At 35.7% G+C, this 26,184-nt stretch overlaps 2 protein-coding genes across 3 annotated transcripts in view; both read left to right on the plus strand.

Annotated features, from left to right (window-relative positions):
• The window catches only part of LOC144447834 (glutamate decarboxylase 1-like), a 28,020-nt gene extending 14,578 nt beyond the window's left edge, over positions 1-13,442 (plus strand). Inside the window, exons 4-15 of the mRNA XM_078137942.1 lie at positions 530-636; positions 2,211-2,326; positions 3,132-3,211; positions 4,982-5,036; positions 5,596-5,712; positions 6,136-6,200; positions 6,417-6,495; positions 7,579-7,728; positions 8,595-8,644; positions 9,164-9,218; positions 9,636-9,725; positions 10,321-13,442. Coding sequence (XP_077994068.1) covers positions 530-636; positions 2,211-2,326; positions 3,132-3,211; positions 4,982-5,036; positions 5,596-5,712; positions 6,136-6,200; positions 6,417-6,495; positions 7,579-7,728; positions 8,595-8,644; positions 9,164-9,218; positions 9,636-9,725; positions 10,321-10,494 — 1,138 coding nt within the window. The 3' untranslated portion in view covers positions 10,495-13,442. The remainder of the gene's footprint in view (positions 1-529; positions 637-2,210; positions 2,327-3,131; positions 3,212-4,981; positions 5,037-5,595; positions 5,713-6,135; positions 6,201-6,416; positions 6,496-7,578; positions 7,729-8,594; positions 8,645-9,163; positions 9,219-9,635; positions 9,726-10,320) is intronic.
• Positions 13,443-15,952: 2,510 nt separating this feature from the next.
• The window catches only part of LOC144447296 (transcription factor CP2-like), a 21,344-nt gene continuing 11,112 nt past the window's right edge, over positions 15,953-26,184 (plus strand). The window contains exons 1-8 of one of the 2 annotated variants that reach the window (XM_078137219.1): positions 15,953-16,344; positions 19,439-19,480; positions 20,077-20,221; positions 21,564-21,669; positions 23,486-23,595; positions 23,986-24,132; positions 24,648-24,752; positions 25,261-25,346. In XM_078137219.1, coding sequence (XP_077993345.1) covers positions 16,241-16,344; positions 19,439-19,480; positions 20,077-20,221; positions 21,564-21,669; positions 23,486-23,595; positions 23,986-24,132; positions 24,648-24,752; positions 25,261-25,346 — 845 coding nt within the window. In that variant the 5' untranslated portion in view covers positions 15,953-16,240. The remainder of the gene's footprint in view (positions 16,345-19,438; positions 19,481-20,076; positions 20,222-21,563; positions 21,670-23,485; positions 23,596-23,985; positions 24,133-24,647; positions 24,753-25,260; positions 25,347-26,184) is intronic. The other variant, XM_078137220.1, reaches the window with a different exon arrangement.

A 26,184-nucleotide genomic window follows, 5' to 3' on the forward strand; every position in this document is an offset into this window, starting at 1 on the left:
AGGGAAGCAACAGCTTGTTTATTCAAGCATACATTTCTGATAATTTCTTTTGTTATTAAGTATCAAAGATCTCCATGAATTTGATCAAATGTGTAAGTGGTATGTCTTATGGCAGTATCTTCAATCTGAACTTATAATATACACGGCCTGTAATACGTATAACTATTCAAGTAATATGTTTACCTATCAATCTAATATCGCGAATTCTGTGGGAAATGTACTTGGTAGCATTGAAGTTAGATAACATTGAATCACGCGGCATAACGCGAATTCAGAATCCGAGGCCTAAGTCGACAGAGATATAATAAAATAATATGAAAATATACTAAAACAATAAAGGCAGAAAGAGATATTGAAGACACTTAAGGTATGTAAATATTTCAAGTGTTTCAAAGGTTTTAATTCTTTGGTGATGGAAACCCGAGTCTCTTAACATAACATAATAATATTGATCGGTTGGCTGAACAACGACAACTGATAGTCCCCTAATATTGAAATATTCACTCATTGATAATCCTCTCCTTTCTAGATTTACTTACGAAATTGCACCTGTCTTTACTCTCATGGAACGGGTCACTTTAAAGAAAATGAGAGATATAATCGGCTTTGAAGACGGTGATGGAATATTTGCCCCAGGTAAAGGCTACACATAATTTGTATTATTTTGTTTTTTCTCATAAATCTGAAGCAATTTGAAAGGTTATTTTTGATATTAAATAACGTAATCCCGTCATGGTGTATTAGAAAGTGTTTTTTTAAGACGTTGGAGACGAACTGGGTTTGTGTACACAGAGCACATAGAGATAAGTGAAGAATTCCCACGTGCGTTGTTGCTAATGTACATTTCTCATCAAAGGTTATTCTCTGATATCACTATCGTATCGTATCTACAATCACAAAGACTCATTCGTATGTGAATGTAATTAGTCCTCGATCTTCACCGCAATACTCTAGTAATTTTGTATCGTCAGACCATGGCCTTTCCCGCTATGACAGTATAAGGAAGACCTGTAAGCTTACGTTGATCGGATATCTTTTTCTACTGTCATCACAAACAATTTGAGTCAACTCTCAACTCGTTATTTTCAATCATGCCCTTTTAACGAACTTGTCAGCGCAGTTTGCTTAAGTTTGCTAAATTCTCGATAAGCTAATAACTTATTCAGATTGGACAATGCTGCTTTATATTCTATTTACAAGAACATTTCTCGATTTGAAGACAACTGTTCATAAACTATCATTTTTTTCTGACAAATTTGAGTTAACATCACGAATCACAACGGGTATAAAATGTAACTGTCTATGAAATTTCGAAAAAGTCAGAGATGAACCAATTTTTTACATTAAAATCATAATAAAATATCACTTATCATTTTTATGAGTTGCCATCATTTTCTCCCTTTTTATTAATCTCGTTAAAATGTCGTATTTTTTGAAGGAGAATGTAATTTGTAACCTCTCAGTGGTCTCTCAGTGGAACACAGAGATTCAAATGAGAGGAGAGCGTCCCACAAAATAATGAGTTATAAATTAAATGAGTTACCATGGCAACGAAGTAGTTTCGTAGTCACAAAAAGTATCAGGCCATAGACATGGTGAAAATAGCACAATTTGCTACGTTGAGATGTTAACTTCAAAGAAAACGTGAAGTGTCTCTCAGACGTGTCGTTATGAATTACTAAATAACGAATTCTATGAACAACACTAAGTGCTACAGTATTGGCGCAAAATGAAGACTCAACTTTTATACTTTACACTATTTCTCAGTTTACTTAAAGCGTTCTTCACGTCACGAAATGAAGTGAATAAGGCTTGAAGATCTGTGGTGCTCACTTAATGCACATTTCAAAAGAGAGTTCCAAATAATTGTCAACGTTACTCATTTTGAAATTTCAGAAATATCAGCTCACTGCGAGCAATTAAAGCCTTTTTTGGGCGCATTTTCCTTGACAACACAGGAAACGGATACTAAAGACGATAGTCATTTCCCGAATTTATTTTAGTTGTCTTCCTTGAGAGAAAATTTCCGATAAATTACCCATTTAAGAGCAGTTTCCACGAAGGACAAATCATATTATCTTAGACGATTGCTTGGTAATTTGTCCAGTTTGGAAAGATGGTCACACTGGGATAGCAAAGTTAATGGCTGGTTGCTTGCAATGATCAAAGCTATCATTACTTGTATTGATTTAGCCATGATCTTTCCCTAGGGGGCGCCATATCCAACCTTTATGCCGTCAATGCTGCACGTCACAAAATGGCACCAGAATGTAAAACCAAGGGAATGCGGGCGATACAGCGATTAGTTATGTTCGCCTCAGAACATGTAAGTACTACATTAGATTTCTAACAAAGACGTGTAATTCGTGATTCATCTCATATTAAACTCCCTAGAAAGTAGTCAGGAAAAGAACGGATACGACGCAATATGAGCAGAGTTTATTTCTGCGTAGCTAGAACTCAAACTATTTTTTCATATTTCTCGTTTCATATTTTGACTTATTTATTTCGCTTTATTTGCTGAAACATGTATGATAATCTAATGATGAAACCATAAGCCCTATCAAGACCTAATCTATTGACAATTTGTTGACAATGTCGAAATCATTTATTAGCAGTTTACACAGGTACATCAAGCAAATGTACAACTATAGAAATGGTTTTTAACATAATTTAAACAATTAAATATACAATAAAAAAAACACCGCTACTGGGGCAATAAACACAAAGATCGTTATAATTTTTAAAACTTAGCAAAGTATAGTTGATATATTGACTTGTCTATGTGATAAATCATTAAGGTAAACATGTTTATATATTCATGTCAATCAAATCCATATGAACACTAACGGCATTACCATTTATTTATTTATTTATTTATTTATTTATTTATTTATTTATTTATTTATTTATTTATTTATTTATTTACTTACTTACTTATTAATCAATCAATCAATCAATCAATCAATCAATCAATCAATCAATCAACCAATCAATCAATCAATCAATCAATCAATCAATCAATCGATCGATCGATCGATTGATTGATTGCTTATTTGCATTCACTTACACATGATAAAAAAAGAAGACAAGGACCATAAAATTGTATCTTTTGTTTTGTTGTGTTTTAGAGTCATTATTCTCTACGTGGAGCTGCAGCCACTCTTGGTATTGGTACAGATAATGTCATACCTGTACGATGCGATGAAAGGTAACGAAGTCCATTCACGTTTCCCATTAATAAACTTTGAACATAACGTATTCAGTCAGCTTCTCCACTCTTGTGGACATTTAAAAGATACCCACGCCAAAATACACACACACACACACACACACACACACACACACACACACACACACACACACACACACACACACACAACACAGCAAGAACTCGGACGTGTTGACAGACAGACATACAGACAGACAGACAGACAGACAGACAGACAGACAGACAGACAGACATTTTATATAGTTTATATAGACGGAAATGAAATGACGTCAGGTATCCATGAGTATTTCTATATTGAAGTTATTGGAGGCAGTATTCATTTTTGTCAGTTTTATTTTGTTCTAATCAAACCCCATTGTGTACAGGTGTGTCTTCGATAGCATCAAAGCGTTCGTTTAATCGCAATCATTTATTGCCTATTTGTATCATTCCTACGATAATCCAAGATGTTATCAGTCAAACGTAATATCCCCTTAGATAAGATTGATGCTTCAACGATTAACGGAATCCCTTGATATGTATCACTAATCACATCATAACATCCCCGGGCCTAACATACGTAACCTTACACAATATTAAGGTCAAAGGTCACCAAAAGACGTCCAGAACATTTATGATAATTTTCTAACGTATAGGGAAATTGTTTTGGAGCACTATATTTAGATCTGTGGTCCTTTGGGACTCATCAATTATTCAATACTATTAATTCAGCTGTGTGCTTCATTGATCAAGTAGTCCACTCAGATACCTATCTCACACAGGAGACTAACATTACCGCAAAGCAGAAATATTGCTGAGAAGCTTCTCTAAGGTCAGACGGTCGAAAATATCGTGATTAGGAGATATGAAGTAGAATATATGCGGTTTTTATATGCCTCGATGTGTGAGTTGGCTCCTCAAGGAAAAGTGACATAGTCACAGTACATGCACTTTTATATTACGGTGAAAAGATGACACGAATGAGGAATATATATAATAACTTCTGAGAAATTAATGACTTCACACCGACATCTATATCCATAATTCGTGGCTAATACAAACACTGGTGCATTAAGAAAATTTCGCCGGATGAAAAATGAAATAGAAACTTTGCTTTAAATCACTTTAATTTAAATTGCAAAAGTCATTAAACTAAAAGGCGGATCCGACATCTCACGAGATTACATTTACTAATTGAGAAAGATCACACGCCTTTCATTAGCGAGAATGGCGTCAATGGTAATGCACAAATATGTGACAAAACTCGTGAAATCTTCTTCCGTTTCTAAACCACAATAACTTTTTAATCCGATACGCTAAGTACATTCTATGTGTACTGAAAGAATACACGTTGTGTATTCAAATTTAACATTGAAAGCCAGTTAGCTATAGGTTTAAGTAAATTGACTCGTTTTAATTCACATAATGCAAAGTAACTAGACTACTGGGCATCTTGAATTGGCATAGCATTACTGAGCATCAACCTTCGAGCTCCAATAATTGAGGGCAGCCTTCTTTTGTTTTTGAACAGTATAATGGTAGAAGAACTGCTCAAAGTGACTAACGTTGGTGGAGGTATGCACAATACCTAGTACCCTCGACAAATGTTAACTATAGTAAAGGCTTTTACCCATGGCTTTGTTTCCCAGAATGCCCCATTCGAGTGCACAGAAGGCCTCTTCTGAGCTAGATTTACCAATTTTACCTTTGTTTTACTTTAATTATATTTTCACAAATTTCTGATTTGAATAACTTGTCTTTTCTGTTTAGGGGCAAAATGATATCAGCTGATCTGGAAAGAAAGATACAACAAACCAATGCAAGGGTAAGAATATGCAGATTAGTTAGTGGTGCAATCATAAGATTTCTCATCTTCAGAAATATTACGTCATTGTTATACACATTTGTGTTTCATTTTCAAAGTGATGGCTTATAAATACATAAATAGTTATTCTATTTAAGTTTCATCTGTTTAGATTATTAATTTGAACAATAGACTGTGGCCCATATGTTTAGCTTACGACGTTGTAGTGTAGTTTCAAGCGTAAGACCATGCTGCCATCATTATATACCAGAATATAATGAATCAGCATATGTTTGCTATAATGACACGATGTGTGTTGCATAAATTGAAAACGGTAAACTCGTCATAAATTGCATCGCTCTATCACAATCCCAAAGAACAGTATGTGAATAAATGAGTGGACGGTTGGTGGAGACGAGCCAAATCCATTAATGGGTTGAGTGTCATTACCTGTATTATTACCCTCATCAAGACAATCTCACTTCTATCTACCACTCATCATGGCTTAGTTCAATCGCATCCTGTATATATGTGTACAAATGAGTTCGCAGTTTTCAGCCAAAGTATTCATTGTTTTCAGGGTGATACTCCATTCTTTGTGAGTGCAACTGCCGGTACAACTGTGTTGGGAGCATTTGATCCTCTACATTCTATTGCTGATATCTGTCAGAAGTATAATATTTGGATGCATGTAGATGTAAGCATTTCTTTAGAATTCTACATACATACATACATACATACATACATACATACATACATACATACATACATACATACATACATACATACATACATACGTACGTACGTGCGCACAGACAGACAGACAGACAGACAGACAGACGGACGGACGGACGGACGGACGGACGGACAAATACATCGGTAAACGGTGTCACAATCGTTCTTGTTTGATTTGTAATAATGTGTCTAATCTAGTTCAGGTAATATAGTCGTGATCATACAGGAGACTAAATCACTTTGTCATGTTAAAGAACCCTGCAATATTATGAAATCTGCGTATATAGTTGTCATGTCATGCCATCGTGATCATACATGAGAGTGAAGCATTTTGTCATGAATAAAGAACCCTGCAATATGAAATGTACTTGTTGTCTTTTCATAGGCTGCATGGGGTGGTGGCGCTCTTCTATCTAAGAAGCACAGAACTCTGCTTGAAGGAGTTGAAAGGTTGGTATTTACTGAATGAGTGTTTAATGGCGTCTTTTATCATGTGCATTACTTGAAAATGAAAAAAAATGTCTGAACACAGTTCTCAACAGTCGTCGATATAAATATGTCCCTTAGGTATTTGAGTGGAGATGTAGAATAATTAGGGACAAAAATCTGAGACAAAATTTCGCTAATTTATGCTTTATCATAATATTATAATTTATTTGTCTACAGAGCTAACTCTGTTACCTGGAACCCTCATAAATTAATGGGAGTTCACCTGCAATGTTCAGCCCTTCTACTGAGAGAAGATGTAAGTATTTATTATATGATTACAGTGAAGATAGAATTGATACTAAAGTCATGCCCTTCTCGATACAGTTTTCTCGTATTTGGTCTGGGTTGCATAATATTGCTGGGTTGGTCTGGGTTGCATAGCATTGCTGGGTTGGTCTGGGTTGCATAGTATTGCTGGGTTGGTCTGGGTTGCATAGTATTGTTGGGTTGGTCTGGGTTACATAGTATTGTTGGGTTGGTCTGGGTTGCATAGTATTGCTGGGTTGATCTGGGTTGCATAATATTGCTGGGTTGGTATGGGTTGCATAGTATTGCTGGGTTGGTCTAGGTTGCACAGTATTGCTGGGTTGGTCTGGATTGCATAGTATTGCTGGGTTGGTCTGGGTTGCATAGTATTGCTGGGTTGGTCTGGGTTGCATAGTATTGCTGGGTTGGTCTGGGTTGCATAGTATTGCTGGGTTGGTCTGGATTGCATAGTATTGCTGGGTTGGTCTGGATTGCATAGTATTGCTGGGTTGGTCTGGGTTGCATAGTATTGCTGGGTTGGTCTGGGTTGCATAGTATTGCTGGGTTGGTCTGGGTTGCATAGTATTGCTGGGTTGGTCTGGGTTGCATAGTATTGCTGGGTTGGTCTGGGTTGCATAGTATTGCTGGGTTGGTCTGGGTTGCATAGTATTGCTGGGTTGGTCTGAGTTGCATAGTATTGCTGGGTTGGTCTGGGTTGCATAGTATCGCTGGGTTGGTCTGGGTTGCATAGCATTGCCGGGTTGGTCTGGGTTGCATAGTATTGCTGGGTTGGTCAGGGTTGCATAGTATTGCTGGGTTGGTCTGGGTTGCATAGTATTGCTGGGTTGGTCTGGGTTGCATAGTATTGCTGGGCTAGAGGCTATTATTATTTTTGTCAGTGTGGAATTTTAATAAACACAATAATAAGCATGCTGTATCGAGAAATGATTGATGCTAGAACTAGAAACCACAATACAAATGCCAAGACTCAAAGACGAAGAAAAGAAAAGTTCGAACATTTTTCAAGTAGTATTGTGAATCATTTGAATACAATAAGAAATAATCCTGACTATTACCAATATCTTACTTTCAGGGTATTCTTGAAAGCTGCAATGCAATGAACGCTGGCTACTTATTTCAACAAGACAAAAATTACGATGTTTCGTATGATACGGGTGACAAAGCAATACAGTGTGGTAGACATGTTGATGTCTTCAAGTTATGGTTGATGTGGAGAGGCAAGGTGAGTCAGTTTTGGTGCAAAGTCAAAACTGTTAATATGACAATGACGTCAACTTGAACTGTGGGCTTTTGTTTCGATTTTACTTTGCATCCTTGAACACACTTGCGTGGTATTTCGTGTAAGTAGCACTCCCAAACATTGCTAATCTGTTTGGTCGAATTCGAGTACCTATTTTCCAATACGATGACTCGTTAGGTGAGCTTTTATTCAAATATGGCAGCGTCCATTTGTCGTGTATGTAATATATCCATGGCTGGTCAGGTACAGGATCGTCCTATTGGTTAATAAGTTTCATGTCAATAAGTGTCACATGGGGCATGCTGCCCCCACGAAAATCACTCTTGTAATTTTTATTGTACCAAAACTAAAAACAAGATGGTGTAATATGTCGATATGGTCATTATCATTTTGTGAGACATGTTTGCCTATTATCGCTATTTCATTTATATCAAGAAATCCTTTGACGTGTTAGAAGTCAGTTTTTGTTTTTATAATGTATTATTGCTTGGTTCAATGAATTTAGATTCAGTCATTAGCTATAATTAGAAACGCAAGCCTCTATCAGAATTCATAAGATTCAATAATTTTAACTTCTAAAGATGTAAGTCACAAGAATGGATAACATGTGTAAGGTATTCTCACAAACCAGAGGTGATATTACTTCAGCGACACTGTGAAATATCAACTCTTTGACGGTGCCGTAAAAGAGGCTGTGGTTTACGACGATGGCGTAAAGATACTCATCTCAAGTATTCAACATGGCTGGGGAAATTATTCATGTGTTATTAAATATCCCAAAAAAGAACTTCAAAGATTCATAGAAAAAAAGACTAAAACTTGCATTATATTGTGTTTGTCTTTCCTAGGGAGCTACCGGTTTGGAAAAACAGATCAATGCTGTATACGACCATGCCAAGTAAGTCAAATATGTTATTGGCTTTTGCCATGAACACATGAACAACTAATAATAAAATAAAAATTATATTTGGCTGCGGGAGTAGACGGTACATAAACTTATGATCCTTGTAAAGTCTGACTTAGAAAACATTCACAAAGATTTCTCAAAAGTATAAACAAATGTGTCAAAGTCGTGTAATAATTTTGTGACAGTATTTCATTGCACTATACATTATCCTAGTAAGTTTGTTACATTAGTTTAGTGTGTTTAAATTACATGTATTATTATAGTAGGTTTGTTACATTATCTGTTTTTGTTGCTTATTATTTTAGTGTCTTGTCCTATCATTCTAGTAGTTTTAACAGGATTAGTGTGTTGTTACATTTATAGTGGTGTATTTGTTACATTATTTAGTGTGCTCTTACATTATTCTAATACTTGTTCATATCCTATCAGCAGTTCTAGAATCCTTACTTATTGAAGGTTTTATGTGCACTTTGTATACTTTTAAAATCATAAACGTTCTTTTAATTTCAGATATTTCTACGAGAAGATAAAGGATAGAGAAGGCTTTGAGATGGTATTGGATGAGGTAAGTATTGACATTTGTCATTTAGATATGGACATATAAATGTAAGAAAATAACGTGTTTTGAGGACTTGAAAGACATACATGTCAAGGAGTCGTGCAATAAATAACGACTGTACTCAGCAGATGTGTACAGATATAGATAAGTACAAATTGTACCTATTGGATCTGGTGTTCAATCGTCTTTACATGCTCATAGATTCATGGTTGGTGGTATTTATTTGTACTCTTTTGATTAATATCAAGAAGTGACACGCAGGAAACATAGATGATATTATACTTGTTGGTAATACTTTCATTTCTCTAGTAATTTTTTGATATAATAAGTTGCTACGGTGTTTCTTCTAGCTTCTAACGTCAATTCGTTTCTAAAGTTGTTTCTGACGTCACTAATGACGGAATTTCTCTGTTGTTGTCTTAGCCCGAGTTTACCAACGTCTGTTTCTGGTATATTCCACCAAGTTTACGAAACATGACAGACAGAAGGGAACAAATGAGACGACTACATCGGGTACGTGTGTTTTGCTGCATTTATTAGTGTGCACGTTATGGTTCTGGTTTCACCGAAAACGTTGCCTCATGGCCTTGATTTCACATTTAATTCAAAAGATAATACCGCATCAATTCAAACAAACAAACAAACAAACAAACAAACAAACAAACAAACAGACAGACAGACAGACAGACAGACAGACAGACAGACAGACAGACAGACAGACAGACAGACAGACAGACAGACAGACAGACAGACAGACAGAAGGGTAGATAGTATCTCAGTAAAGTGATGGTGGGAGGGAGTGATTTAAAACCGCTGTGGTTGACGTCAACAACAGCATTGTAGACAATGATGCGAACAGTTCGACAATGCATAGACGATATATTAAAAGAGAGTAAGTAATACAAATTGAACACAATTCCAATTTGTCTTCAGATTTTAGAATTAATGCAATTTTCTTCCCATGAGTATTTTCAACCATACGTAAAGGCTAATTTATACTTTGTAAAAGAATTATATCTCAGACCACCAAGGAACAAATTATACATAAGTAATACTTGATTTTATTCGGCGACGCCACTAACTGTATGTACAACTTACCTTGTAACAGATTGCTCCGATTATCAAGGCAAGAATGATGGAGTGTGGCTCCACGATGGTTGGTTATCAACCCCTCGGCGACAAAGTTAACTTCTTCCGCCTTGTGATCTCCAACCCTGCCGCCATAACCTCGGACCTCGACTTTCTGATTTCAGAAATAGAACGCCTTGGTGAAGATTTGTGATCTAAGCCCCTTGTGAACAGCCCTTAGCGCACACCACTTACCGTGCTATATACAACAGGAACTTCATGCAGACAACATCTGAAATAGACGCTACTTCTACACACACAAAAATCTCTTTGGAGTAGAATTATCTGTACAAAGATCAGAGAGACAGCATAGAATCGTGATCGTCAAACATTCCGTGTTACTTATTGTTTAAAGAACTAATGTGCATTTTGAGCACACAATTATTAAAAGAGATAGCAATATATTGGATAATGTATTTCTGGTCAGAAACCAGAACAATTCTCAAGCAAATCCCGTTCCCTAAATCTCTTAGCCCCATATTATTTTTCCTATATACCCATGAAATCGACAATGGCTAGCTAAACTATCGAAGTGTCGTCGGAAACACAGTGAGTTGGGAAAGGACATACACCCAACATGAATATTGAGAGGTCATTATTTCTCCAGTCATGTTATAGTATGTGTGATATGGCTAATAATAACTTAATATGCTGGTATGCATTTATGCAAATTCAGTTATTTGCCGTTGAAGGAACATATATGCAATATTCCGATCGCGTATTTTGTCCGATTGAGTAAAAGTATTTAAAAAATAAGTAGGGCGTCACTTGAACCACCGTATTGAAATATCCCCGCTGAACAAACAACAGTTTAATAACTTCAAGTACACAATCCGATGGCAATGAATATTCACCGTTGGTAATGAATAATAAGTATCACATTTGCATACTGCAACGATAGTTATTACTATATACTCAACATAAATGAATATTTATTGTCCTCGAATTGTGCACTAAGGAATAAATGGAGCGTTTATCTTATAAAAATGTATCTTTACACTGAGTAAGGATTAGAAGGTAATGGGTATCTTTGTCATTTATCACTAAATAGGGACGTTTTTACCCCATGTTGTATTTTAGTGGGTGATACAATTAGTTCCATCGACTTTTGAGGCTAACTATGGTATTACAAGTATTTAGTACAAAGCTTGAATCATACAGAGTAATATACTTTGATTTTGATAGTATTTGAACCAAGTAATTTAACTTAAGTAGAGCTTAATTACAAATAGATTACTCAAATGTACCGTGGTAATTTCGTCAATCAGCCAAAATGACCAAGAAAGCGCCCATGAATTAAGGTAATAAGGAGACAACAAGTTAATTTTTCAGAATAACCCCAGAATAATACTACACAGATAAGGAAATAAAAAGGCCGTTCTTTGTCTGTGATTGCTACAATACTACCCATTTAAAATTGCCAAAATTATGAAAACTTTACAAGTGACTGATATGTTCTGAGCCATATCACATACCAAGCCAAATAAATACAACCAGGGAAATATTTCTTTTGCAAGTTTGGCCTTCACAAATAATTAGGCAAAATGATGATATTATAAAGACAACCAACTGCAATTGTTACGTGATTGCAGTTTCTAACACATTCTGCTACATTAGTATAGAGACTTCTAGTGATTATCGCACTAGTTCCAAGCAGATTGTGTCTTATCAAAATTATATTCATAAATTGTATCTTTAGTTTCATAGCATTTTGTATCATGTTCGCCATCAACATAGAATGATGGGTAGCCATTACAGTATGCAATAGTAATTATATATCCATTGACTGATTGTTGGATAGTCTAACATTGTAATTGAAAATGATTGCCTTGTATGATTGGTACTAGCCAATACAATATGATTGGACCACAGACAAGGAAAAGACTTCGTTAGTGATTAGAAGTAGAAGGAAGTCAGTCATTGTACGTGTGTAACTCCATTTCAACTAATATACTGTATCGCTCAGAAATGTAACGGAAATAGACAAATGAAATATTCAGACAAGCGTTTCAGTTATATCTAGTGTATTAATGAACATGTAATTAAGAAGTCAAAACATGTTCTAAAAACGCTTGGCTTGGTGAAATAACATCGTTATTCTATATTACATTGTACTTGTCCTCTAGGTCTAATTTTACTATAATGAGGGGGCATGCAGCGATAGAGAATAAACTGAGACTATGCCAAAGTCTAATAAAAACGATGAGCCGAAAGGGTAGGGTGTTGTTCTTGTTAAATGCATTTAATCAATCTATTTCTATAGATCGAGTTACATTTCCACGGGAATAGGTGGGAAGGCTATGTATGGAAATGATAATTGTTGATTACCAGCGGGATGATAAGGAGCGTATTAAATGTATCTGTATCATAACCGAATAACGAGCTCGTGAACGAATACAATAGAAGCCAGTTTACCTGAAATAGACCGTTGTCTGACCTGACAAAAATCTGACTAAAATTACTACATTTAATCATCTCGCTTGACAAAAAGCTCACTGAAACTGTTACATTTTATCGTCTGGCTAGACACAACCCTCCTATTGTTACATTTTACTCCGAAGCACCTACTTGTAGCTCACGCAAAGAACGTGTCGCATTTATTGTAATGTTTTTTGTCGCGCCAGAAGATAAAATGTAGCAATGTTAGTAAGATATTTGTCAAGATTGATATTGCAATGTAGCTATGTTAGTGAGAGTTTTATTGTGCCAGACCATGTTCTGTATCAGATTAAACTGTCTTATATTGTCATTTACAAGTGAATGTGTACATTACTGCGTATTATCTAAATTTTGATCTTTTTTGTAAAAAGTGTAGCAGAACAGCATAGAGTTGTATTTACATATAATTAAATTATGTTACATATATATGTATATAATTGTTTTACCAAAGGGTATAGTAGTCATCATAGCGAGAAGTGAGTGCAGCAAGGGAATTATATAGAAGAAGAATTCGTTGTAGATGAATCGTGTATATACAATATTTCAGCAATAACAGGAAACCTAACCAAATTAATAAAACTGGTGTCATTGCATATGCAGAGTTCTGCTTAGATTAATTAACAAGAGGTTTGTGTCAATTACTGAGAGTTTACAAGGTGTATATTTGGCTGTAGAATAAACTAATGTTCATCAGTATTGTGTGTGTACTTTGTGTCGATTCTTAGTCTTTCTTGAAATGGGAGTTTCCTCGCACTGGCTTTTGGATATAACAAGATATGTTTCAGGGTGGGGCCTGAAATAGGGGTCTCAGGGTGCTATGGTGTTGTTCTGTCTGTCTGTCTGTCTGTCTGTCTGTCTGTCTGTCTGTCTGTCTGTCTGTATATGTATGTATGTATGTATGTATGTATGTATGTATGTATGTATGTATGTATGTATGTATGTATGTATGTATGTATGTATGTATGTATGTATGTATGTATGTATGTGTGTGTGTGTGTGTGTGTGTGTATGTATGTATGTATGTATGTATGTATGTATGTATGTATGTATGCATGCATGCATGCATGCATGCATGCATGTATGCATGTATGCATGCATGTATGTATGTATGTATGTATGTATGTATGTATGTATGTATGTATGTATGTATGTATGTATTCATGTGCGCACGCGTGCATGCATGACTTTGTGATGTGTGGGTATGTGTACGTATACATGGAGAGTGAGTTCATAGTTCCATAGTCAAATTTGTATCTGCACACGCCCCGGTTGGACTGTAAGTTGGCCATTGTTTATACCACAGGTTAACTGCCTTGCCTCCTGTCTGGCTATCAAATGAACTTCTAAAAGTGGAACTATTTTAATTACATCACTTTAATATATTTCGTGACAGATTTGAACGCATTTCTCGTTATTTTCACCCGTTTCATAATTTTTTGGTGCCTACCCGTACTTTAGGCATTATCCTCAGGCCTTCCTTTTATAAATTCTGTCAGTTCCCTAGCCTTATATCACTTGACTTGACTTGGCTTGACTTGACTTAGTTGCACACTCCACTAAATAGCCTCGCCACATTCGTGTATGTACAACTTCTCAATTGCCTACTATATCACTAGGAGATCATATTTAATTGAAAGAGTACTGGAAAAAAAGTCGAAATAAAAACAAGATCTAAATGAAAAAAGTTACAGGGACAGTGATGTGGTCATGGTGTCAAAACCAACTACGGGTCTCTTTACGGTAACAATAAAATATGTGTCGCCGGGAGGCATTGTCGTAAAACCACAGACCTCGTACTTTGTTGCAACTGTAAAAGACTTTAATATTTCGTTGCCCTAGCAGAAAGATAATTGACTGTGTGGCTTGCATGCGAGCATGTGATATATTATACTTTGAGGCCGGGCTTTAAATATGTCTGCATATCAGATACTATATATTTGCCTGTATAATTAACACGACACCTTGTTAATGAATGCAGTTGATTAATGTATACCTTTCCTGGTCAAATAGTTTAAGGTGAAACGTTGTGGCAACATTTACAACATGAAAAATAACGAATGGCGCAAAAAATCCTGGTTTCATTTGACCCATGACCTATAGCCCTGTCATTTAAAAAATGTGGCGAGGCGATATATGTTTTCATGAGCCTCCTAGCAGGAAAGTTTTATATTTTTGGACAGCCAGGAATAAGAACATGTAGACCCCTTAAATGTACACTCACCGTTCACATACAAAGGTTCCGAAAGAACATACAGACATATCAAAATGACATCTTCATCTCTTGATCATGCAGAGTAATAAGAAAGAAAAGTAAAACTTGCGTATAAAGCAACAAATACATTATACGTGTTGGAATTATTATAATCCTCCCCCCTGTACCAAGGAACGCGTATCAGTCTCAGTCTGGTCTAGGGAGGTGTTAATTGATACAAGAACTTGACTTATGCCAGTTAACTTTCGTTTGTAGTTTTTACCATAGGAGGCGCTATTCAACGAAAGTTTCTTCCTTTGCCCATGGAAGTAGGGGTTCTACTTCCATGCTTTGCCATTCTTCGCGATTAACATGCGGACGGTTGCAGTTGGTCTCAAGAGTGTAGTTTCAAAGTGTCGGCCACAAGGATTTCTCCATGGTTTTACTATTTGTACTCCCTTGCCAATGTGCAGACAACCTCACTCCTCAGCTTTTTTGGTGGCCCTCCATTACTCCTCACCCCCCCCTCCCCCCGGTCAATATTACACATTAACTTATTAAACCTAATCAGTAATAATATAGTCATCAATTAACATTTCATATTTCTGTATAACTTACGAGTATGTCCGATATTTATAAATTATATTTCATTCTTTGCTGTTTGCATGTTGACTCTGCGTTATTGCTTTGGACGATTCACCTATATAATACCAGTCCCCCATATCTCTGAATCAAATCAGGCAATCTTCATTTGCTTATCTTGTGCAACAAAGAAAATCGTTCCTTACGGGAGGCATTCAGTTTACATCTGCACTTGACAAAGTTGTGCTCAAGAAATACTAAGTAAAGCAAGCCCAGAAATGTAAGTTGAATCCACGAGCGACCGTGTTTAAGCTTGCACGATGTCTCAAGGTCACTAATTGAGGGCGCCAAAAAGGTGACAGCACATGCGTGTTGGACAATTCCGGATATTCAGGGAAAAACAAGTTGTCCTCGTTGCGAGGTTTCTGTCTCTTTTTGATTTCATTTTCCACTGAAGTACGCAAAAAGTCGTCAGACACAGAGTCTTGAAGCTTTAATTACCAAGGATAACATTACTGAAGAGCGGGAGGAATCTATAGCTTACACCTGCAGTAAAGAAGTCGTTTGTACCGTGTCTTGGCTCAGCTGTGCAAGAACTATTCGTGTTGTAGTTGACTGTTGAGTACAAGTGTCCCGTGCGTCCTCACGTGTTGGTATTGGCTTGTCTCAACACAGGTTTATATTGAAGATGGCTTTCAACATGGAAGACCTAGACCAGGGGCTAGCTGCAGATTTTGACAGCAACCTCACCGGTCTGGGAACAGAGCTGGGCACGTCAGCGTATAATATGAGGTAAGAAACGAACCAGCTGATGATGATGATGATGATGATGCTGATGATGACCACAGCTCTACGGCTGTGTTTGGTGACTGATATCAACATAATATTACTGTGATGGCCGAATTGGTCACATTCTCCGCGTAGGTATTTTATAAATCCCAACAAAATGTTTTAAATATTGAATAACTAATAGCCGGCATTTGAGGGAAATTTGTTCGGATGACTTTTATTAATGTGCTCCCAGTTCACAATACTTTTACTAATGCCAAATATTGACAATGAATGACAGCGACCCTCACGGCTCCCCCCATCACCTAGGGGGAAACTGTTGAATGTTTTAATGTCCTGTAGGCCTCATCATAGCTATTGTAATTTTCCTACAGGTCCTTCATTATACTTTTGTTAATGAACCCCACATCACAGTGAAGTCACCCAACTACAAATGAATGTTTACATATACTGGTCATTTAATGCATATATTAATTAAGATCATTTGCATATAATGGTATTGTTGTCTTTATTAATTAACCCATGTATTTAATTTATGTGTCATTAATTAGAATGGTTTTACATTTTACATTTGAACTCATCTGTAGAATAAGAGTCTGTGAAGGATTTCTTGAGATGAGAACACAGTGACTTATTTTATAATATTGCTTTGTTTACTGCGTACATTGTTTGTTTATTCTCCTTCAAACCACCTTTGTCATTCAAAGTCACTTTGGAAATGCTGAAAAAGTACATATTTCACTAACCTATGAGATCTCATGATAAAAACTTTAAAATTTTGATGTCAGATCTAATCAGGAGAACAACATATTATAAGATGAGATTGAAATTTCATCAAGGGGACATTTGAAAGGTTGCTCAATATTGTATACTTACCATACACTCACTGTCACAGTTTTTAGACAGGGTCAGGTCATTCGACAATTACTATTGAATAAACAAATACAAAAAAGTAGTACCCATTATTGTTGTTTAATAATTAAGCAATTTCCTTGGGGTCTTTTTCACCAGGCTTAAAAGTTGGAATTAAATTTGTGGATGATGTAGTCCTTGAATTCATATCCCTATTTCAATTACTCAGTGACTGGACGACAGTCTTCGTAATTGGACAAGAACTTCGTAATTGGACAAGAACTTTCATGCTGATTTTATGTATTTGTCTCGTAAATCAATGTTACACCAATTTCAATCTCAGGATTCGATAACTGTTCATGGCACCACTTGGTAATTTATGTCTGGACTTGTAAAGATAGGCACTGTGTGATATCTGAGACACTTCTTTGCCCCAGATATGTTTGATATTTTTGTTTAAAAAAAACCCCTGTATTTCTTCGAAAATGCATCTAGTTTGAACTGAGAACTGGGAGAAAACTATAAATGAGATTATTATAGATTTAATGACAGCGAAATTATATATTCTCTGTGATATTGTAACATTTCCATGTACAACAGTGTTGTCATACATAACTTTGTGATTGCTGATATCAGTCAGTGCTGTCAAAACTAACAACTGCAACAGTGTTGTCACATACATGTACGTTACTTTGTGATCGCTGATATTGGTGCTGTCAAAACCAACAAAACAAAATTAATGTTAAATCAAAGCTTTTTATTATCACTTCATCTTTGATGCTAATGCTTGAGCTTGACAATATGGCAGTTCCAGAAAAAGTGTTGACGATTGTGGACGAGTCGATCTTTGTCCGAAAACTAAGTCAGTCTAAAACCTGTGACAGTGAGTGTATTTCATATCTACTGTGCTTGTCCAAAAGTTTGATACATGTACATATCAACACCATTCAAGTGTCTATCCTCACATTATCAGTGATAAGCTTTCTAATGAGACCATGACCTTTGACCTTGACCAACATTTTCAAGGTAAAATGACCAAAATTTTTCTCTCTAATTAAACTCAAGAATTTGGACCTGCCATGACGCCATTTAAATGTGTATACCCAAAGGTCAGCATTCGTTTTATACCTTGACCCTTGACTTTGACCTCCACATTTGAGGTCAAATAGCAAATTGATCAATAAATTAGGAAGTTTTGTATATAGAGACACCATTCAAATTTGCACAATAAATTTGCCATATAACACAGCAGTTTTCGCAATGTCATCAATGAAGGCTTGTTGGTTTTCCTGACAGATAATGTCAATAGAATCAATAATAGAATAGAGTCAACTCAGGATTCTCATGATGGACTAAGATGTATCTAAGTTGGGTTAAACCTCACTGTGGGAAATCCTAATCTAATTTTAGGATTGATTACATCATGACCATTGGTGAAATGCTAGGCAGGGAAGGGATTGGTAAGAGCCAAATGACACACATGATTGACTCTAGACTATGCACTCAACTAAGGCAGATATAAGCATTAGGATGAAAATGAAGAATTGACTAATAGTGAACACCTGGTTATGACATTCAACAAAACTGTTCTCATACCATCATTGCTTTGTCAAATTTGACTGCAAGTGTTACTAGGCAGTGATACATTCCTTTCTCTAGGAGCTAAAAACTACATGTAACCATGCACTGTGTCCCCTTCTGCTCACAGTGTCTTCATTCATTCTGTGTACATGTTGTGTACTAGGGTGAAAGATTCGTTGTTGTGAGGGCTACTTCATCACTTGCTTTGTGTAGCAATGATTGAAATGTGTGTAGCTCCCACAATGACGATTCCTTCATTCTAGTAGCTTTCTTATATAGTTGTGTTTGTTTTTATTTGAACTAATTGGATCATTTATTCAATTCTTTAGTGCCCAATGTATTATTTGTTTTTTCACTAAGTTAGATGTTGTTTTGATTACACCATTGAGATGAATAAAGTGATCCATTCCTGATTCAGGACATAGACCCTGATATCACTCCATACCAAGACCCTGATATCACTCCATACCAAGACACTGATATCACTCATACCAGTGTAACCAATCTCCTTAATGTCGAAGGTGTGCTCTTTATTGCCAGTGAATCTTTTTGATGGTTTTTCAGGGCATACATGTATTAGGATGTTTTGTTGTGTAAGTAGATATGTTAAAGTTAGTGTTACTGTTGAGTTTGTTGTAACTGATATTATTTTCACTGTTTGCAGTGAAGTGTTGGCTGTGTTCAAACAGGAAGAGGAAGAGGATGGGTAAGTACTTTATACAATATCAATATGAAGAATTCAACCTCCCCTCCCTTCTCTCCCTTCTTGACACTTTCTGCCCAGTAACTGGTCAGATAAGGGGGTACCGACATGATTGTTATGGAAGTTTTGTGCCACTTTAGATCTGTGCTAGGAGTGATAATTGTAAAGCACTGAGGAAAGTGTGGGAAAGTGCTGTATAAAAACCAACATTATTACTAGTTGTATATATATGTAAGACAGTGTGTAATATATGTGTATGTATGTATGTATGTATGTATGTATGTATGTATGTATGTATGTATGTATGTATGTATGTATGTATGTATGTATGTATGTATGTATGTATGTATGTATGTATGTATGTATGTATGTATGTATGTATGTATGTATGTATGTATGTATGTATGTATGTATGTATGTATGTATGTATGTATGTATGTATGTATGTATGTATGTATGTATGTATGTATGTATGTATGTATAAAACTCTTGGTAAAGCTTTTACATTTGCTGTTGTGTGAAATTGCAATTTTGAGAATGATGTATATTACTTTTCAGAATTCTACATGTTATATTTACACAAACTGTTGACTTTTCAGGTTTCAATGTATACTGTGTGCAGCTACTTCTCCAGCTGTCAAACTTAGTGAGGAAACATTAACCTACCTCAATCAAGGCCAATCATATGAACTCAAATTGAAGAAATTAGGTAGTTCCCAGACATATTCTGGCAAAGTTTTAAAGGTACGTGTGTTGTTTTAGAAATAAAACAGAGTTTATCTAGTTGTAACTGCAACAAATCCTGTCAGAGTTTTTGTTTTGGTTATATTTTCAAAATATTTACATATATTTTGTACTTACTGAAAAATGTATGATTACCTTGTGATCACTCCGTATCAACATCAGTGTTCTCACCACTTTAGAGAAAGTACAGTGCTAACACTGTCCTTGCAAGGTTGTCATGCTTGGAATATTTCTGCTGTGCTGTGTTCTCACTATATAATGAATGCATAGTGCTAACACCACCTTTGTCACACAGGGTGCCATGCTTGGCAAGTTTCTGCTGTGTCGTGCTTCAAAAGTGTTCTAACATCCTCAAGAGATTTAGTTATCTTTGAATGACTATATTATAATAATAATACTTTCACATGAAGAGAAATGGCTAATCCCAAATCAATGTGTTTAACTTAGTGTTAAATATAATCATGTCAGAGTTTGTTTCAGTGTTAAAGATTTGCATATTATAAGCTGATAATTATGCTAATTATTATGCTAATTATTATGCAGTGAATTAAAGAGTTAGTGAATATAAACATTGTCATAATTGTAAAGTTTGTCATGTCTAATGGTTTGCTTAAAAAAAATCATTTGTTACCAAAACTGTTCATGAGCTTAGTAGATCAAATCACTTATATAGTATAGGTTCAAACTATGGAATTTGTCATTCTGATGAGGATCGTTGACCAAGACAGATCAAAAGCTCAATGTTAAAATCTTTGAACTACTTGTGCGTTCTAACCTGTATAAGTGAAGTAATTTGTCGTCTGTATATCTATAAAGTGAATTAAAAATTATAAACATACTTGTACTTGTATAATTTGCCATGTTGAATAGTTTGCAAATAAAGAGAGTAATTTTGCTCAAAATGTCCAAGTTAAAGATTTTGCTAAACACCACAGAAACTGCCATATTTAAATGAGACATATTCATATTTTGGTGTTCAATTTGTCTATGTTCTAAAGAGGCTTGGGTATTGTGGTAGATTTGACTGTGTTCCACACATGTCAAAACTACTATCTGATAACACTTACAGCAAAATAAGTACTTTCAGTGTGTTTACTTCATTTCAGTTTGGGTTGCTACTGACGACAGCTCTTTATACATAATTTAGAGGGTAAACTCAGTATATACTTTAAAAATCCATTTGGATTCTACCTAACGTTCACCCCTAACAAACAGAGGCTATAATATGGCACTGTGCCAAGTATTCTGATCATATATTCTCACCGACTACATTTCTATGGCAACCCTGAAGATGTCATCCTTACCATATTTGGAATTGACCATGTGTTTGTTATTCTTGCAGAGTAATATTCGTGTTTTATTCCATGACAAGAGGTTGCAATACACAGAAAAAGAACAAATGGCTGAATGGAGAACTCAGAGACCTGGTGACAGGATTCTGGATATAGGTAAAACAAATTTAAGTTGTTTGAAGGGATGACAATTATACTTTCTCTAAATTTGCTTTTAGAATAGGGAACTTGCAAACCCGCCATGTTGAATATTGCATCATGGGAAATTTGATAATAAATACTAATCAATAAGTATTGTAAACAATGTTGATACATTTTTTGTAACCACAAATAATCAATTCATAGTTACCCTGACCATTGTGGGAGGTTAATTTTATCAGTAGCTCCAGAGTAGGTATTACGATAACCACAGATAATCCCATAGTCCTTTGCATCTGAGCATGCTCAGTCTGGATTGCAAATTCCCTATTGTTTGTTTAAATTTAAAGTCTTATCTGAATTGGGCCTTTAGACAGTTCTCAAATTTTATGTTTTATGCAAAAATACATGACATACAATGTAAGTGCATTTGCATATGTGATAGGATCTGAGACTAGCGATACTTGTAGTTTCTGGTTGTACATGATAACTAGTAAGGGAGAATCTTGGAACAGCTGGTTGTATTGATAGGATCTGAGACTAGTGATACTTGTAGTTTCTGGTTGTACATGTTAACTAGTAAGGGAGAATCTAGGACCAGCTGGTTGTATTGATAGGATCTGAAAGTAGCAATACTTGTAGTTTCTGGTTGTACATGTTAACTAGTAAGGGAGAATCTTGGACCAGTTGGCTGTGTTGATAGGATCTGAGACTAGCGATACTTGTAGTTGCTGGTTGTACATGTTAACTAGTAAGGGAGAATCTTGGAACAGCTGGTTGTATTGATAGGATCTGAGACTAGCGATACTTGTAGTTTCTGGTTGTACATGATAACTAGTAAGGGAGAATCTTGGACCAGTTGGCTGTGTTGATAGGATCTGAGACTAGCGATACTTGTAGTTGCTGGTTGTACATGTTAACTAGTAAGGGAGAATCTTGGACCAGTTGGCTGTGTTGATAGGATCTGAGACTAGCGATACTTGTAGTTTCTGGTTGTACATGATAACTAGTAAGGGAGAATCTTGGACCAGTTGGCTGTGTTGATAGGATCTGAGACTAGCGATACTTGTAGTTGCTGGTTGTACATGTTAACTAGTAAGGGAGAATCTTGGAACAGCTGGTTGTATTGATAGGATCTGAGATTAGTGATACTTGTAGTTTCTGGTTGTACATGTTAACTAGTAAGGGAGAATCTTGGAACAGCTGGTTGTATTGATAGGATCTGAGACTAGCGATACTTGTAGTTTCTGGTTGTACATGATAACTAGTAAGGGAGAATCTTGGACCAGTTGGCTGTGTTGATAGGATCTGAGACTAGCGATACTTGTAGTTGCTGGTTGTACATGTTAACTAGTAAGGGAGAATCTTGGAACAGCTGGTTGTATTGATAGGATCTGAGATTAGTGATACTTGTAGTTTCTGGTTGTACATGTTAACTAGTAAGGGAGAATCTTGGAACAGCTGGTTGTATTGATAGGATCTGAGATTAGTGATACTTGTAGTTTCTGGTTGTACATGTTAACTAGTAAGGGAGAATCTTGGAACAGCTGGTTGTATTGATAGGATCTGAGACTAGCGATACTTGTAGTTTCTGGTTGTACATGATAACTAGTAAGGGAGAATCTTGGACCAGCTGGCTTTGTTGACAGTTAGTATTTGCAGAAAATCAAATGGCTCTGCTGTTACTTTTCATTAACGAGAAATTAAAAGAAGGCTTGCCATCCTTATTACTTTGTTTATGGAGTACATTGCTTGTTTCACCTTTATGTGATATTTCAGATAGATAGTTTGTTACTCTACGTATAGTGGTTTATTTTGTTTATTTATTTATCAGATGTACCCTTATCATATGGAGTACTGCAGTATACCAGAAGTCCAATAGCACTCAACTGTGTTGAGGTACTTTGGGACCCAGCAAAAGATAGTACAGGTATTTTCATACAGGTAAACTTAGTTTTGTTTGCTACCTTCAGATACCTTGTTCTATGCACCATCTCCAGAAAACCATGGCAATAGTGGGTTCTTTTCCAGGTTCATTGTATCTACAATGTATACACTGTTTACTTCCAGTAACCATGGTAATATTAATATTGGTAGTATATTACTTTAATTGTCATGGCAATGAAATTATCTTTGCTTTGACAGAGATTACATTTATACAAATAAGAAAATGAGTGAAAAGTAAGAATTCCGTAACATACAAACTGTTTGCACTCAGTAACCATGGTAATGGTGGGCTCTTTTCTCGTCTATTGTATTCTACAATGTATTCACTGTTTAGAAACACTAACCATGGAACCCTAGTAACCATGGTAATGATGGGTTTTGTTCTAGGTCCATTGTATCAGTACAGAGTTTACACCCAAAAAACACGGAGGTGAGAAAGGAGTGCCATTCCGGGTTCAAGTCGATACTTTCCTTCATGAACAGGATACCGATACACACCTTCATTCCGGTAGCTGCCAGGTCAAAGTCTTCAAGGTTGGTGACTAAGTATATATTTAGATATACCACAGGAAAGCCAGGTTGAATGTGTTCAAACACAAATATGGGTTTTATACCCTGGTCATTCTACATCATGAAAATTGTTGAATTCATATCTATGTCACTGGCTCTGCAATGTTCAAAATGGAATTTGTGTCGATGTCACTGGCTCTGCAATGCTCAAAATATCTATGTCACTGGCTCTACAATTCTCAACATAGAATTTTCGTCTATGTCACTGGCTCTGTAATGCTCAACATGGGAGTCAAACATTCCATACAATTTCTTCAGATTCATAGTTTTAAAAGTATAATTATCCAAATAACCCTCAATATTTTTCAGTGAAAAACACAATCCATATCTGTGGTATTCACAGCAGTGCCCTCTAAGTCACTGTGTAAAGTCATAATAATGCCATCTAAGATACTGCCAATTCCATCACTGAGTGCAGATCAGTATTAGACATGTTACTTACATCAGTATTGACTAATCTCTTTATTTTCCTGTTGTAGCCTAAAGGAGCTGATAGAAAACATAAAACAGATCGAGAGAAAATGGAAAAGAAGAGTGATCGAGATAAATATCAACCCTCCTATGAATATACCATTTTAAGTACAGTAAGTCACTTTGATTTACAACAGAATAACTTTATTTCAAAGAAACGTTGTTTATTTGTTTCCCTCAAAACTTCATTTCATAATTTATATACCATTGAATAGTACTTGGAATGCTATGTAATACTTTGGATAAGTTGTGGCTACATTCGTTAGTCCCTAGGTATCAAAATTGGCACTTGGACATGAGTTATATTAAATGAAACATGGTGGTCACCCTTCACAGTTTTCTATTGTATTTTATTTTCACTAATGTATGAATAATAAATGTACACTCACAGACACTAAAGTGACATTTACATGGCCAATAGTTTAAGTGACGTATAAGTGATGGTTTACCCATCCTAGTCTACTGGTTTGTCATATGGTTTGTAATGATATATGCATGTTGATAACTTCTATCCATATCTATGTAGGGTTGTACGTCACAGCTTTGCTACTTTTACTACTTGCCTTAATATATCAGTTAATAATTACTGACTGGTGTTATGTGAATTCTGTTTTCTTGCAGTGTCAGTATGTTACAGCGGTGACGTCACCAGTATCGTCTGTTTTTGACACGTCAGTCAACAGTTTTAATTCTTCCTTTGAAGATGTGTAAGCCTTTTAAAAAACCCGCTATGTTTGGTTTATTACAAGCACAAACTGTGTTCTTTATACAAAAATCATTTTCCACAAAAACATACTCTTAGTGTTGAATACTACGTCAATTTCATTTTTTTCTCTTTAATCATTTTATCTCATAAACTGCAGTAACATGAAATCAAACTAGCAATATTCCTGCTATAATTTGCTTTTTGTGACCTCAGTTTCCATGGCAATGTGGTAAAGGATAGTTCATGGGATATGTGAACATAGCTGTATGTTTATCCCTACATGCATATATCTAAGCATTGAATGCAAATCAACAAAATATTATCTGACCACAATCATATTTTGGTATATTCTTGTGGGCTGAAGTAATTTTCAATCATGTCCAAAAACTTGGTGAACCTAGTTTTATGTGGAATCAACATGACTTTGTGCTTGTAATAAATAAAACATTGTGCCCTCGCTAGTAGTAGCATGGCTTCTTCTGCTTCCTGCGCAAGGTGCATTTAGTGAGTCTTTTACTTTTTATTGTCATCCACTTGTTTTCTGTTAGTTGTGGTGGCAGTTTACTTTCCTACATGTCATGGTGTCTGCTGTTCAATTTTTGATTTTTAATTTTGTCACAAATTTATGCATAGTTGGTGGTCGTAATTTTAGACTTACAGCAGTGGAAATTCTTGTAATTTTACATCAAGAAAATTGTATGGATTATACTGTATGCTTGCCAAGTTGTTTGGGTCAGGAATGAAAATATGTGTTTTGCTTTAAGGTCTGTGTTTTCTATGTAGACTTGTGTACACCTGCAGTTACATGCTAAATTACATAATTTTTAATTTTGAAATTT

This window comes from Glandiceps talaboti, chromosome 16 (genome assembly GCF_964340395.1).
Source record: "Glandiceps talaboti chromosome 16, keGlaTala1.1, whole genome shotgun sequence".
Classification (NCBI taxonomy): domain Eukaryota; kingdom Metazoa; phylum Hemichordata; class Enteropneusta; family Spengelidae; genus Glandiceps; species Glandiceps talaboti.